A 15,317-nucleotide genomic window follows, 5' to 3' on the forward strand; every position below is an offset into this window, starting at 1 on the left:
GATGAGAAAGAGAACGACTGGATGGATGTGGAGGCGACTCGTACGCGCACAATTTTTTTTTTCTTCATCTCTCCTGCAAGAGAAAAGCAAGTCGATATGGCCCCTCGATTTTCTTGGCACATCGTCATTTGTTGACGCAACGACCATGGAAGGCGACGATGGTCTTTTGCTCAACTTGGACGCTGCTCCTCCGCCTTCCACGCAAAAGAATAAGAACAAGTCTCGTAATGGAAGCTCGAAAAAACGCGCACGCGTGCAGGAGTCCTCGGCAGAAGATGCAGCTACAACCAAGCGCACACGCGGCTTGTCAGGTGCAGGAACAAGCGCAGGGGCACGTAGGCAGCCTTCTCCCACAATCAGCATACCAAAAGAAAGCACTTTGAGTGAGGAGGATCGAGCTGCTATCATCAAGGCGCGTGCTATGTCGCTGGGGTCGAGCTCAAAGACGACATCATCACATGATACGGCACCAAGGTCGAAGGGGGGAAGCCATGGTTACGTATCGTCACTCTTTGCCAGGGATGAAGCAGGTGCTTCTGAACCAGCAGGTTTGCCAGAAACGCCACGGTCTGCGCCCTCGAATGCGCCGTCGTCCAACGCATCCTCGTTCGAAGCATTGGGCCTGGACGAGATCCTCGCAACACACCTTCGTGAAAGAATGGGTATTGACGGTAAACCTACCGACATCCAACGGCTGGCGATTCCTCCGCTTATTGCCGAGCCGCCATCGCCGACGTCGCAGCGTGATGTGCTCATCCAAGCACAGACAGGTAGCGGAAAAACACTCACGTACCTACTTCCTATCGTGCAGTCGCTTCTTCCTTTCTCGGAAGAGAGCTATATTGATCGGAGTATTGGCACACTAGCGATCATTCTTGCGCCGACGAGGGAATTGGCTAGGCAAATATACCAGGTGCTGGAGCGTCTCTTGACGATGTCGCTCACGTCGCAGCACGAAGCAGCGGATGGGACGCTCTTACGTCGTCGTGCGCGCTGGATCGTGCCGAATCTACTCACAGGCGGCAGCACCAAGAACCATGAAAAGCAGCGCATCCGCAAGGGATCTCCTATCATTGTGTCGACGCCTGGCCGGCTGTTGGATCACCTGCAGAACACATCGAGTTTGGACGTGGGCAAGTGTCGCTGGCTTGTACTGGATGAAGCAGACAGGTTGCTGGAGATGGGCTTTGAAGAGCAGCTGTCGGGGATTGTCAAAGCCCTCGATGGCCGTCGTCGTCTCAGTGTGTCGACGGCGCGAGAAGCCTTGCTGAACAATGGTGTGATAGAGCCCCATGCCCCGGACTCGCAGGTGACAGATTCGCTCGGCGTAGCATGGTGGGCGTGGCGCCGACGGGTAGTCTTATGCTCTGCTACACTCGACGAGCGTGTGCAGGTGTTCTCTGGCACGACCCTTCACCAACCATTGCTTATTCGTGCAGGCATGCATCAAGCGGTGGAACCAGCACCAGGCACAAGGCATAAAGACGCATCTGGTCCTACATCCGACTCTGCTCAGAGTGTAGGGAATAGGACGGCAGAGGATCACGAGCCGGCCTCTCTCGATGCCCCGGTCGACTTTAATGGCCCAACGTTCTCAGCTCCTGCGCAGCTTGCGCAGCATGCGGTGATTGTGCCACCGAAGCTCCGACTCGTCACGCTGCTAGCGCTTCTTCGACAAAGCTTACCACGCGCCTCTGAAGCGGCTCATCCTGCACGTGTCATGGTCTTTCTCACTTGTACAGATACTGTCGATTTCCACTGGCACGCTATTGGTGGCGCGCGTATGGGCCAGCTGCCGACGAAAGACAGTGACACATCACGGCCACTCCCTTCTAGTCAGGACATGCCACTTGCCCAAAAAAGCGATCTTTTGCCCGGCGTGCCGATCTATCGATTGCATGGCTCTATGACGCAGAAAGAACGAATTGCCTCTTTACGAGCCTTTCACACACTTGAGGACGGAACGGACGCTGCTCCTGCCAAGCGGGGAGGCGTACTGCTTTGCACGTCCGTCGCTTCGCGTGGCCTGGATCTTCCGCACGTCAGCTGTGTCATTCAAATGGATGTCCCCACCGAAGGCGGGGTAGAAGAGTATGTTCATCGTGTCGGCCGTACAGCCCGTGTAGGACGAGAAGGTACGAGCTGGCTCATGCTGATGCCGCATGAGAGGCCTTGGCTCGATGTGCTTACCCAGCGCATGGTCGTCGGAGAACCGCCGCGGCGTGCATCTGTGCCAGTGGTCGGCTACGACACCGTGCTGTATGAAGGATTCGGCGGCGCCGCACGTGAGTACGAATCGCGCGCCACAGACGTGCAGATGGCTTTGGAGCGTTGGGTCCTCGCAGACCCAAGCCACGCAAGCTTGGCACGTACAGCATTTCTTGCACATATTCGTGCGTATGCGACGCACCCAGCGAGTGAGAAGGCCATTTTCCATGTGAATCAACTGCATCTAGGACATGTGGCCAAGGCCTTTGCGCTTCGCGAGGCGCCTCAGACCGTGCAACGGACGGCAAAGAAGGAGCACGAGCGGCAGACGCAGCCGAAAGCGCCAGAAAAAGACACCGAAATACGTCGTCAACGTATGCTAGCCAATCTTCCGACAGAATCTATGTAGACTACAACTCTTTCAGGACAGGCAATCAGGCAGGCAGTGCGCGAAGAAGACAGAGAAGGAGGTGAAGAAGAAGAAAAAGGCAAAGGAGGGCATAGCAACAGAACAGGCCAAGGCCGCATTAGTTTATGGGATGTAGGGTGCACACGAGTAGCTGACTTGATATTTGTTGTGATAGTGCCTGGGCGTTCGTAGGCTCACGAAGCCTGATCTGTCGTCTTGCTGCGCTTCGCACCGATTTCCGGTGGTTCGTCGGTGTTCTTACGCTTCTCGTTCGATCCTGTTGCTGGCGCGGCATCAGCATGGCCGCTGCCGCGGCCACCATGACCCCCACGGCCACCGCGGCCACCGCGGCCCCCACGACCACCGCCACGGCCGCCACGGCGTGGTGCATGTCGCTCGGCCTCACGTCGGTCAAGAAGGAACGATGCACGGAAATTGGCGCGCTCAACGTAAAAGTCGCGAGCTTTGTCTTCACCAACCCGCTCCCAAGAAACGGTCGAACCACCAACGGTGATGCCCTTGTCTTGGATTTCACGCAGTTTCTCGTCCGATACAGGCTCGCGGAACCCAACTACGCCCTCGACGGCCTCAGCAGGGAACTCGACGAACAAAGTGGGGTGCAATGTAGACAGCGTATCCTTGAGATCTTTCCAGTTGCCATCCTTGCTAGCATTCGTGAAGCGAAGCACACTCTGCGCAGGAAAACTGACCTTGTCTGCTTCGATGGTGCCATCGGGCTTCGTGCACAGCATCTGACCATTGTATTCAAACTCAAGGGGCTCAGAGCGTGAGCTCTTCGAAGCATCCGGTCCATGTATAGGCACGTCGCTCCCGCTCCATCTCACGGAATGCGTTGAATTTGCGCCCGCCCTTCGATGAAGACGACTTGCTGCTGCTGTTGTTGTTGGGATCAATGCCCTTTTCCTTCATTTTCATTTCAACATAGGCTGGCTTGCTCATGGTCACAAGTTTCGCGCCTTTGTACTCGATGCCATGCCCCCCATCTTCCTGCGGCTCCGTTGCCTTGGCCTTCTCTAAGAAGGCACGCATTTCAGCAGCATCGGCAAATTCCACAAAAACACTGTTCTTAAACTTGCGGGGCTTCTCGTTTTCTCGCCGCATACGCACGCCATTGATTTTTCCAAACTGTGCAAAGAAAGACTCCAGCTCTTCTTGCAGTCCATCAAATTCATCTGGAAAACCTTTTGCGTAAATGCTTCGCGCATGCGCGTCTGGCACAGGCTTCATCTCCGCTTTGCGACGCACACGTTTACCATCTGAGTCGACCTCAAGCAACGAGGTTGATCCACGAAGCGCTTCAGCTATGTCCTGTGAGCTCAGCACTTCGCGCATCGGCTTCATCCGCTTGAATGAAGCGATCGTGTCAATAGGCACCCATCCCTCTGGGTCCTTGCGCGTAAGCGTAAAGAGGAACTTGTCGAACGGCAGATTCGCATCAGCAAAGTAAAATTCTACCTGCTTCAGCACCGCACTCTTTGCTTCATCAATGCTCATGGGTGCGCGCGTGGCAGACGCCCCTGCTCCCTCGTCTTGAGTCATCGTTCGTTGACAAAGTTATGCACACACCTCCAGGCCGAGGGAAAATTTCTCATTATCTCACTGCAAAGAAAAAAAATTGATCCCAAACAGAACGCGTACAATCACGTGATGCTCTCGCTTTCTCTCTCTCTCTGTCGCCCTCATTCTTTGATGGAATGCCAACACCTTCCATGTGCAGCGAAACGAAATCGTGACATTGGCCTCTATCTATGAGAAGATACGCAGATGCGACAAAGCGACGATGAAATCGTCGCTCTAGACTTCACGGGAAAAGAAAAGCGCCAAAAAATAAAGATGAGGTAAAAAAAAAAAATAGCAGTTTACAACGTGGCTGGCATTAGTTCAGAACGCCACGGAACAAGCGGGCCTCGCTCGTCTCAAAGTACCGCATGCCAAAGTTAATGAGCGTAACCGCAAGAATTACAAAGCAGATAAATGTAGGACCATAGAGGTCCGAGTACACATTAGAAGAGCAGCGCTCGCGAATCTTGAGTGCGCGCCACATGTACAGCACACCCGAGTAGGCAATGGTGAAAAGAGCGATAAGCGTGAACAAGGCACTCGTAATAAGACCGATAGTGTCACCTGCACGCTGGAAGTTCAGCAGACCTGTGGCGATAGAAGCAATCATCACACTGAACTCGAGCCACTTGAGGAACGTCCGCTCGTTTGCAAAGTATACCTTCGGCTCCACACGGATCGGCACCGACACCCTCTTGCCAGGCTCAGCATGGAAGTCCGTTACATACTCGACACCAGCAGGAGGTCCTGAGCCAGATCCACGCGGCTCCTCCTCATCCCGGCCTTGCAGCGCACGAATCACACGCTCTTCGCCCTCATCATCACCACCTTGATGAGCGCCCGACTCACGCTCCGCGGACGAGTGATGTTGCCACAGGCGGCTGATATTGTTACCGAACTTCTGCAAGTAATTCTTGTCAAATACGGACGAAGGCGACAAGATATCTGCGCGGCTCAGAGGCACATGCAAATCGGAGCGCGAAGCAGTCGTTGTGTCCTTGGTCGGCGCCTTCGATGCAGCCTTCTGGGCACCCTCGGACTCCTTCCGGTGCTCGATCAGGTATTTCTCACGTTGCTCGCGAATTTCCTTGATGCGTGGATCAAAGGCTGACAGACCAACATTATCAGCCTCCTGTTGTTCGTCCGCAATGCGCGACTCGCGGTGCTCGTTGTCATCGCCTTCAAACTCATCCTCACTGATCGGCTCGTACTGCGGGTTGCGCCCACCACTGCTGTGGGTGTGGTCTGATTGCGACGAGCTGTGGTGGGGGCGATCCAGTGCCAAGTTCATCGACACGGGCTTGCGAATGTCAATGTCCATCTGCGGCAGCCAGAACGGCACGAGGTCCACTCGGTTCGACAGGAGCGTCGCGCAACCGTGGATGAACTTGGAGAACTTCGGTACAGCCTCTACGAGATGGCTCTGCACAAGTTCACGCACCCACTTGGGCGGCTCTTGGCCCATCTGTGTCTGCAACTTGACTTCCAGCACGCCGTAGGGGAAACGCTCAACGTCGCCTTCAGGAAGCTGTTCAAACGGATAGTCGATGCCAATATCCATGCGGCGCCAGTTGTTGCCAGAGCGCTGCTTGCCATCCCAGTTGTCCTCACGTACGAGCGTTAGCTCTGTGTCGAGCGAAATGCGCACACGCGCATCACCAGGAAGCTGGAATGCCGTGCGATTGTAGAACGAGCGCATCACTGGCTGGAGTTTGCGCGAGAGCACACTATATTGCACCTCCGACGCCAGCTGGATCATCGAGTCAATTTCCTTGTCCGACTTCTTGCCTTTCTTGCGCATCTCTTCAAACGTGTCGTTCATGCGGTGCTCGCCACGCATGTACGCATTGACAAGCTCCTCTTTGATGGGAAAGCGTGCCTTGACACTCTTCTCGCCCGTCCAGTCCTCGCGATGCGTCTTGCGCTCGACGAAAATCATCTTGTTGTCCATGCCGCCGTACCAACGCAAGCGGATAGCCTCGGCACCTTCTGTCTTTTCGAGACGTCCCAAGTAGAGTTCGAGGTCCTCATTGTCGTAGTAGATCGACGTAATGGCGCTATCTTCCGGCTGGTATTCCTTCTCTGTATTGAACACGAGTACAGGCAGATGTTTCAGGATGAACAACTTCAATGGTACGATGTTGTCTGGATGCACCCAGTACTTGGTCGTCTGACGCACGAACGCACTCTGCGAGCCACCAGCACTGGCATCGCCTTTCACAGGATTGCCTCGTGTGTGAACGACATCGAACATCCGCGACAGTTTGACAATAAGAGCATCATAGTTCTCCTTATAGAAGGGACGCGTGCTCAGATAGTGCTGGACAAACTCTTTGCGCAGAAGACGGCCGGTTTGCTTGTCATGCTTCTTGACAATCTTGAGGAATCCCGTGTAGTTCAGCTTGGTGAAAAGCGCAAGGTCATGGACATCAGCGATCACATTCGCCAAGTTTTCTTCCAGATCCTGGAAGCGCTCCTCAAAATGGTCAGTTTCGTCACTGTCAGAGTCAAACTCATCATCAGAGCCGGCATTGTGTCGGGCCTGGTACATCACGTCACGGTGCGTTTCATGTGCGTGCTCACCAGACCCAGATCCAGATCTTGGCTGCATTGTCGTCGTCGACGCGTCCGTGCTTGAAGAAGCCCCTTGGTTGTGATGGCGAGCTTGGGCATGTTCCTGGTCTGACTGCTGCTGTTGGCCCTGACCTTGGTCCCCAGCTCCCTTGTGGGCGTGCTCCGAGCGGGCCGCCAGGAGCTGATTGACTTCCGTATTTACTTGTTCAATCCGACCCGTAAGCTCAGAGACCTTGCTTTTCTGGAACGAATACACCTTGTCAAGCTCCATGCGTAGCTCTTCGACAAATTCATCCTCATCCTTGTCGGTCCAGATCCCCTCATTCTCAGCCATACGCCTCTTAATATCCTTTTTTAGGTCGGAGTACTGCAAGTACTGAGACGACCATTCCGGATACAAGGACGTTTTAATCGTCCTACCGAACTTCATGCTGGCGGCGGTGTATGCAGTTGATGGGTTACCGAGAGCCTTATTAGTTATGGCCCCCCCTTCTGTCACTCGTGTCTGTATATTCCCTCTTTCTCAATTCTCTCCTACATGTCCCTCATGCAAGCTCGAAACGCTGTCTCATCGTATGCGGGACTACCTCCACGTGGACAGTCATTTCTTAATGGCCCTGTCTTCGCACGTGTTTTATCTTGCATGGAATGACCGTCGCCAAGTAATAAGTGGAGGTTGCTTGTTGTCGATGGCACGACTGCGACTGTCTAGGTGCGTCGTCAAGCACACATTCGTTTGGCTAGCGGACGCACACGTACTTCTACTACTACACATGTATACGTATGAACAAAATGTCAGTGCCACGAAAGTGTCGAAAGCAATCTCGTTCGGATCAACACCACGCTGGCGCATCGTGTCCCTAGCTCTTTCCTACCCGACCGAGGTCCATTGCGCGCGTCGTACACATCAGTTTTTGCTTCCACCCACGCGTGTGTCTGGACAATTTTTCTATAGCGATGATGCATACAGGCAAGTGTAATTCACGACATGAGTATATTCGATCACCACAACCCCTTTCTTCCCTGCTACGTCTCCGCGGACTCGTCAAAAGCCACGTGATGTCCTCAAGGAGTGCCGAGAAAAGCATCCGCCGGGGTAGGACGCCGGCCAGCCCAGACTCCCCGAGCTTTCGTTATCGCACACCCGGCCTCTCTGTCGAGCAACGATTCGTTGCATCATGGCTCTCCGCAGCATCACTGTGCGTTCGCTCCGTGCGATGCCTGGACTCGTAGGTGCCGAGCAGCCACATCGATTTGTGCTGCGCTCCCTATCAACATGGACAAATACGCCTTGTCTTCGTACGCACCTAGGTGTTGGCGCACCACGTCTTCATGGCGTTCAATCCCTTATCACACGTGCTGCAAACAGCCCATGGAAAGAATCGGCTCTATCGATGTGCTCACTCAACCAGACGTTCCGCACGTATTCTGCGCCGACATCGGCACGGGCCAATAATGCAGCAGGATCAGGATCAGCGTCGGAAGCTGCTGAACCACAGACTGCACCATTGGACTTGCCACCAACGACGAGCAATGCCGTCGCATACCACTTGCTTCTATCAGCTGCACTGGTGTTTCTCATTATCATTGTGGGTGGCATCACGCGCCTGACCGAGTCAGGCTTGTCCATCACCGAGTGGAACCCTGGTCTCAAGGGGATGCGTCTTCCTCAGTCGGAAGCCGAGTGGAACGAAGAGTGGGACAAGTACAAGCAATCACCTGAATTCAAGATGCTTAATGCAAACATGACAATGCAGGAGTTCAAGACGATCTTCCTGTGGGAATGGTCGCATCGCATTCTCGGCCGCTTTATCGGAGTCTTTTTCGTGGTGCCAGCTGCCTTGTTCTGTCTGCGACGCGGCATGACGACACCAGACACGCGGAAGAAATTACTGGCTATTGCAGCAGGTATTGGATTCCAGGGCTTCCTTGGCTGGTACATGGTGGCAAGTGGCCTGAAGAATCCGTACGAGAACGAGCCATCGTCCTCGTTCCCACGCCCTGACTGGACACCTCGTGTGGATCACTTCCGCCTGGCTGCGCATCTCGGCACTGCATTTGCCGTGTACATGGGCATGGTTTACACGGCAGTGTCGATTCTGCGTGACAATGCATTGGTCAAAAACCTGAAGAAGACGCCCGAACAGGCGACCGATCTACTCACATCATTCGTGCACTCGCTTCAGAATCCTAAGGCACGGACATTCCGCCGTGTAGGCCTTGGTATGCTCGTCTTAGCATGCACGACAGCGATATATGGCGCTTTTGTCGCCGGTTTGGATGCTGGCTTGCTGTATAGTGAGTTCCCATTCATGGGTGGTTACCGTCTTTTGCCCCCTAAGGATGAACTGCTTGATCCTCGCTACGCGTTCCGCATGAATGCAAATACTGAGCCCGATTCGTCTCGCTTCGTACTGGGCAATATGACCCAAAACCCTGTCACCGTGCAGGCAATGCACCGTTACCTGGGCATGACGACTTTCGCTGCTATGTTTGTCTTTCTCGCATATGCGAAGCGGCTCAAAGCTCATCTGCCACGTGCAGCTCCGCGCTTTGCTACCGGTGCCGCTCACATGTCCGCTCTGCAAGCGCTATTAGGCATTTTCACGCTGGTGTACATGGTACCTGTGCCCCTTGCTTCTTTACATCAAGCTGGCTCCGTCGTCCTGCTAACAATGCTCACGTGTGTGATGGCTGTGACGAAGAAGCCGAGTAAGGCAATTCAATTGCTGGCCCAGACGAGACGTGCGTCTCAAAAGATGGGTTCACATCCATGATATCCGCCATATTTGATATATGAAGCATTCCATGCTTCTCTATAAACCCGTCTATAAACTTTGCGCGTATATGCTACAACGTATCAGCCCTTTTTCCCCGCACCTTCGTACATGCTAAATGTGACGTTGTCCGAATGTTCGTAGTGTCTCGACTCCATGTCCATATAGAGTGAAAGCTGAGCGAACATCAGGCTAGATCTGTGCACACGAGTGTGGAGGTGCAGTGAGACTCCTCGATTGTTTTGCCTCAGCCACCTGTCCCCAGTATCGCCTAGATGTTTGCTCTCCCAGGCAAAGAACGCGAGGCATTTTTCGACTTGCTGGACGAATACTTTTCACAGCGTCCGCATTTGTTGCAGAACTATCAGCGTCCGTCGGAAGAGCCTGTTTCATCAGCCCCTGTAGGCTTGAAGAAGCCAGCACCACCGCCACCACCTCGTCAGCATCAGCGTCAAGTCAACTCGTCTCTTGGGTCAACGCACACCACAAATACAAATGGGATAGAATCTGATTTGCAAGAAATGCATGTGTCCCCTATGCACAAAGACATTCGCAAACCAGAGGGGCTCACGACGACCAAGGTACGTATCTTTTGTTCATTCACGCACGTCGACTCATGCTACGTGGTTACAGTCGATAGGAAAACTGGATACATCCTCTAAGAGTGCAGCGTTTAGTTCAGCGCTACAAAACACGATCAATCATTTCCAAAAGCCCAAGCAGGAGGAACCCAGAGATTATTATACATCCTCAGTCACCACAACGACGACCACGTCTCCATACCCCCCCGTACAGCAACCGCCAGCATCGGTAACAGCATCTGCCGCGCAGACCACTTCAACGCTCGGGGAGGCCGTGGCCCTATACACGTGCGTACTACACGTATAACTATCGGAACTGACGTACATTTATTTATTTATTTTTTTTTTTTTGCACGACAGATTTCAAGGTGGCCAGCCTGGTGATTTGTCTTTTGTTCAAGGTGAACGTATATCGTTGTTGGAAAAGGTATCAGACGACTGGTTTCGCGCACGCAATGCGGAAGGTCATATAGGCATTGTGCCTACCAACTATATTGAACGTATGTAGCAAGCTTTGCCTGAGTCACAATTTCATTCTGCTCAAGGACAGCAGTGGGCGTGGATGACACAGCGCACGACTCTTGCAGGAAACTACAATACCTAGGTACATCGATGTGCCATGCGCTGAGATCGTGGCTGATCGCCGCCAACTTTTGACACGTGGCGTGCACGCGCACGTGGTGGACCGCGGTCGCCACCCACGTGTTCATCGACGGGAGACATTCTCGCGCGTTGTCCGCGTGGCTAGCTCGTGTTTGGCCACGAGGACTCCCCACAAGAGCGCGCCTAAACGATGAGCGAGAACGCCCTAGGATTCGTGTCATCGTCGGTGCCTGGTCGAGGATCGGACCAACCTTCTGGGATTGTGTCACTCGATCCACTGCATTCGTCGCAGCGTCCGTCGCCGTATCCTATGCATTCGTCGAGTGGGAAAGGCGAAGGTGGCAGCAGTAGTGACCTGACGTTCCAGAGCAATCCACCGCCAGCCGCGTACGCGCCCGCATCAGATGAGAAAAAAGGCATGAATGACGCGAATTCACACAGCTCATCCATGGACCCGAATCTGACAGGTGCCCGTCGCTCTGAAGGTACTCAGCCTGGATACCCCACTATGCGACAAGAGCAGCCCCCCTATCGATTGGATCTTCTGCCAACTGATCCGAACCTAGAGTCGAATGCGCCTGCATTGCATGGCGATGCGACTGAGCAGGACAATGTTGCTCGTGCATTTCCTTTTCTCTCCAACACAATGGCTGGTCAAGATAATGATGGCCGCGCAACTATATTTCCACCGAACTTTTCGAGCGTGGGCTCGACGGCCACCCAAGACGCAGCTGGCGCTGGTGCATTGGGTTACAAGAAAGCCACTGATGCATCGGAAGGTGCAGATGCTAGCTCTGCTTTTCATTCGAAGTCAGGGCGTGAAACATCGTACGACACGCTTTCACCCCCGGAGAAGAAAGAGACTCCTTACAGTCGCAGTCCGAGTCTGCGTGTAACGCACAAAATCGCAGAACGAAAGCGGCGGAAAGAAATGAAGGACCTGTTTGACGAGCTGAAAGAATTTGTGCCCGTGGACCGCGGTCCCAAGACATCGAAGGGCGATATCCTCACAAAGGCCGTGCTGCAATTCCAGACTCTACATCGCGAGCGCGAGCAGCTGATTGAAGCGCTGGAAGCTGCGCACCATGAACTGAACCAGTTGCGTCAGATGACAGGCAATGCTGACCATGCAAGTACGGGTCTCTCTCATCATGTGTACCCGCACGCATCAGCTGCGGCCGCACCTTACTTATCACGGCCTCCCGCGCTTGCCCCTCCTTCACGCCTTCCTGGCAGTTTCTTGCATGGTGCACAGGATCAGCACCTATCGCGTGCGCGTGGCGAGAACAAAGGCGACGCACCATCGCATGCCGCGGGTGTTAGCATGGCACCGAGTCCAGCCCGAACTGGCGAAGCATTCTTGTCAGACTTGCGACTTGATCGCCTTCGGCAGCCAGAAGAAGCCGTTCATGCGAATTTCAAGCAACTGGACCATAGTCCAGGCGTCTTGGATCAGTCGCTTGGCGCAACGACGCGTTCTTTCCAGCCTGAATCGTATCAGACAGGTCTCGTGTCGTCGGATCTTGCCGAACACCAAGACAATTCGATGAATACCGATGCGTCTACCGCGCATGCAGGCCGGCCTGTAGCGCGCGACCAGCCATTCTCTACTGCTCCTCGATATGTGCCTCGAACCGACGGCGACCTCATACCAGATAGCACGCCTGGTGATGCAACGCATATGTAGTGCTCGACGTCTGGAATTGTGGATTTATGTGTGTACGCCAATTGGCTCGTAGTCGATTCATTCGTACTTCAAGTGGACGCGTCTCGCGTCCTCGTGCGTCACGTCACGTTCGCGTCACGCGCCGCTCCCTTTGAAACACTTCGCTGAACGTGATCATCCTTGTGTCTGTGCTCGTCTTGCCCTGGAGATGGCACCGACAGACGTGCCACAACGAGACGAGACAGGTAGTCGTGTATTCCCCTTGTTTGCTTTTTCGTGCAGTGGCGAGCGTGGTCCCCATGACGCTTGTACACCGAAACGTTCACGCACGCCGCCGCCGAAGGGCCGCGCTTCCAAGTCGCGAACACGACCGTCATCGACTACCCTATTCGCCGCATGGGGACAAGAGTCTCCGATCTCTGCGACAGGTCCTGAGAAAGCAAACGCGAAAGAGCCTATTCAGCGCATCGTGCGAGGCTCGCGCGCCTCAGGTGGTGTGCACCCCTTTTTTGCAAAGCGTGAAACCAAATCCTCGACGAATCCAAGCTCGTCTACACGAGCGTGTGAAAATGGCTGTTTGCCAAGAAAAATTGCGCCAGCACCTTGGCCAACGCATGATATGGTGCATGTCGTACCCGAAGGATGGCTTGACTACAAGCATAGATTGACGTGGCCTCAACGAACGCGCCAATTAAGCTTGGACATGCCTCACGCGTGTTCTCTCGCGTCTGGGTCTACATATATAGACTGGACATGCCTTCGTTCAAGTCCAGCAGCCGGGGTGCCTTCACCTGTCAAAGCGTGTCGTGGTACATTGAACGTGAACTGTGAAGCGTCTATTATGGAAGCGGGATCAGTCGTGCCAGAGGGGTCGCCAGCACCACGCACGCCTCTTGCCTACATTGGTCCGGATCTAGCAGCGCAAGCACATGTGCACATGCCGCCTGCCGTTACGCATCTGCTTGAACAACTCATGCCAGTGACACCTAAAATATTGTCCTCGCGGCCAAAACAAAGTACGCATGCCTCGGTATGGATGGACCATTGGCGCCCCCGATGTGCCGCACACGTTTTGGGAAACGAAGAGTCGGCATTATTTCTCCGCGATTGGCTGCACGATCTGCGTGTGTCGTACAGTGGTGCACGACAACGGCCTATCCAGACGCGCACAGTGTCGCGCAAGCGTGGACGACCCCGCTCTTTGATGAGCGGCGTATCTGATATGGTCGACGATCCAGCGTCTGATGCAGCAGACGACGCGATTGTTGATGCTGGGTATGGCAATGAGGATGACGAGTACAAAGAATTTCATCCGGAGGAGATTGCGTGGTTCAATCAGTTCCGCACCGATGCCCCAGATCCCGGCCCAGTTGCCACATCCTTGGAGCTCAGTAAATTGACGAACTGCATTGTGCTGACGGGTCCAACGGGTGTTGGCAAATCTGCTGCAGTGTATGCATGTGCCACCGAGCTCGGCTTCGAGGTGTTCGAGTTGTATGCAGGCATGGGACGCCGAAGCGGAAAGGATTTGGCTAGTGCGGTTGGGCAGCTAACACGGAATCACATGGTGCTGGGAGATGCAAGAGTCCGACTGCATGATATGCCACACCAGTCTTTGATCTTGCTGGACGAAGTTGACGTTCTCTTTGACGATGACGCAGGGTTTTGGCCCGCCGTTGTTGAGCTGATCGGCGAATCACGTCGGCCTGTGGTGCTGACATGCAACGACCTGGATGCTGTTCCACTCGCCGAATTGCCCGTTCAGCGTGTTCTTACATGGGAACCAGCGCCAGCACCGGTTGCAGCCACATATCTGCAACTGATCGCCTTGGCAGAGGGATATATCGTTTCGAATGCGGCAATGCATACTCTGTATACTAGTACGCGACTATTGGCAGATCGATTGGACCCACCCAGTGGGCCCGTCTCTCCTATGTCGAATCTATTCCCAAGTTCATACATGATGCCCCATGGTCATGCGTATGATCTACGGGCGGCCCTCGCCCAGCTGCCTTGGATCTGTCTGCACACACGAGCAGAAGATCTGCTGCGCGAAATGAGAAGCCCAAAAGCTGGCGGTATGAACGAATCTCGGAACGAGCACGAGAGCACAAGCGCTGCGTGCGAGAGTGGCTGTACGGATACAGCGTCGTTGACACACTCGTCGTCCTCCATCAATCGCGCACGAGCCGAGCTTGCTGCGCTGCGTACCATGTATGAAGCTGCCGAAACTCAATCGTATGCAGATCTGGTCTGTCATGCGCGTGAGTACACGGATGAATATGTGCCTCTTCCTGCTCGAAACCGCGCGAGCGTCTCGCGCATTCCAAGCGTCCCGTGCACGTCCATGCATGTGCCAAGCGATGGATCGCGCCTCGAGCGATCCATTCAGCGTGCGTTGGGAGTCGATGAGACGGCTCACAATTCACTTACGCAGCGCATGGACCAGGATCGACTTGAACACTGCCAGCAATTGCACACACTTCTGCAGCTCTTGCACGTGCCCGTTCAGGAGCAGCTACCTCGTACCAGTATACCCTTGGACTATGCGCCATATGTGCGCGTCATCCACACTATGGACATGGCTCACCAACAGGCATGGGCCGCTTATTTGTACAATAACCAAGCAACGTTGATGCGCGTGACACGCAACTCGATGCGACTTGCGCCAGATGTGCGTGCGTATCAAGCCTGGCTGCCATTTGGACCGGCTGAACGAGAAGCCGCACAGCGCACCTCGTTCGTATAGCGCACGGAATTTCGCATTTACCTGCATGATGATAGAGCAAACATGTTTATTAGTGATACTGTAGTAACATGATGAGGAAAAAAAAAAAAAAAGGTGGTCGTTCAGTATCGCGTCAGTGTTGCTCAACTCAGGAAAGCGCATTGACTGGCCAATCACGACCGTCGTATTC

At 54.2% G+C, this 15,317-nt stretch overlaps 8 protein-coding genes across 8 annotated transcripts; 5 read left to right on the forward strand and 3 right to left on the reverse strand.

Annotated features, from left to right (window-relative positions):
* Positions 1-145: 145 nt before the first annotated feature.
* On the forward strand, positions 146-2,617 carry MGL_2285 (uncharacterized protein; the record flags this gene model as incomplete). Its single annotated transcript, XM_001730437.1, has 1 exon — positions 146-2,617. One exon carries the CDS (start codon positions 146-148, stop codon positions 2,615-2,617), a length of 2,472 nt encoding a protein of 823 aa, XP_001730489.1.
* Positions 2,618-2,811: 194 nt separating this feature from the next.
* On the reverse strand, positions 2,812-3,369 carry MGL_2286 (uncharacterized protein; the record flags this gene model as incomplete). The annotated part of the gene is made up of 1 exon (XM_001730438.1): positions 2,812-3,369. The coding sequence occupies one exon, from the start codon at positions 3,367-3,369 to the stop codon at positions 2,812-2,814; it is 558 nt and encodes a 185-aa protein (XP_001730490.1).
* A 28-nt stretch (positions 3,370-3,397) lies between these two features.
* On the reverse strand, positions 3,398-4,177 carry MGL_2287 (uncharacterized protein; the record flags this gene model as incomplete). Its single annotated transcript, XM_001730439.1, has 1 exon — positions 3,398-4,177. The coding sequence occupies one exon, from the start codon at positions 4,175-4,177 to the stop codon at positions 3,398-3,400; it is 780 nt and encodes a 259-aa protein (XP_001730491.1).
* A 337-nt stretch (positions 4,178-4,514) lies between these two features.
* On the reverse strand, positions 4,515-7,106 carry MGL_2288 (uncharacterized protein; the record flags this gene model as incomplete). The annotated part of the gene is made up of 1 exon (XM_001730440.1): positions 4,515-7,106. One exon carries the CDS (start codon positions 7,104-7,106, stop codon positions 4,515-4,517), a length of 2,592 nt encoding a protein of 863 aa, XP_001730492.1.
* Positions 7,107-7,950: 844 nt separating this feature from the next.
* MGL_2289 (uncharacterized protein) lies at positions 7,951-9,549 on the forward strand (the record flags this gene model as incomplete). Its single annotated transcript, XM_001730441.1, has 1 exon — positions 7,951-9,549. One exon carries the CDS (start codon positions 7,951-7,953, stop codon positions 9,547-9,549), a length of 1,599 nt encoding a protein of 532 aa, XP_001730493.1.
* Positions 9,550-9,824: 275 nt separating this feature from the next.
* On the forward strand, positions 9,825-10,734 carry MGL_2290 (uncharacterized protein; the record flags this gene model as incomplete). The annotated part of the gene is made up of 4 exons (XM_001730442.1): positions 9,825-10,130; positions 10,345-10,418; positions 10,491-10,630; positions 10,718-10,734. 4 exons carry the CDS (start codon positions 9,825-9,827, stop codon positions 10,732-10,734), a joined length of 537 nt encoding a protein of 178 aa, XP_001730494.1.
* A 189-nt stretch (positions 10,735-10,923) lies between these two features.
* On the forward strand, positions 10,924-12,420 carry MGL_2291 (uncharacterized protein; the record flags this gene model as incomplete). The annotated part of the gene is made up of 1 exon (XM_001730443.1): positions 10,924-12,420. One exon carries the CDS (start codon positions 10,924-10,926, stop codon positions 12,418-12,420), a length of 1,497 nt encoding a protein of 498 aa, XP_001730495.1.
* An 820-nt stretch (positions 12,421-13,240) lies between these two features.
* MGL_2292 (uncharacterized protein) lies at positions 13,241-15,148 on the forward strand (the record flags this gene model as incomplete). The annotated part of the gene is made up of 1 exon (XM_001730444.1): positions 13,241-15,148. The coding sequence occupies one exon, from the start codon at positions 13,241-13,243 to the stop codon at positions 15,146-15,148; it is 1,908 nt and encodes a 635-aa protein (XP_001730496.1).
* Positions 15,149-15,317: the final 169 nt, after the last annotated feature.

Source organism: Malassezia globosa (assembly GCF_000181695.2).
Source record: "Malassezia globosa CBS 7966 chromosome Unknown mgl_sf_5.2, whole genome shotgun sequence".
In the NCBI taxonomy this organism is placed as follows: domain Eukaryota; kingdom Fungi; phylum Basidiomycota; class Malasseziomycetes; order Malasseziales; family Malasseziaceae; genus Malassezia; species Malassezia globosa.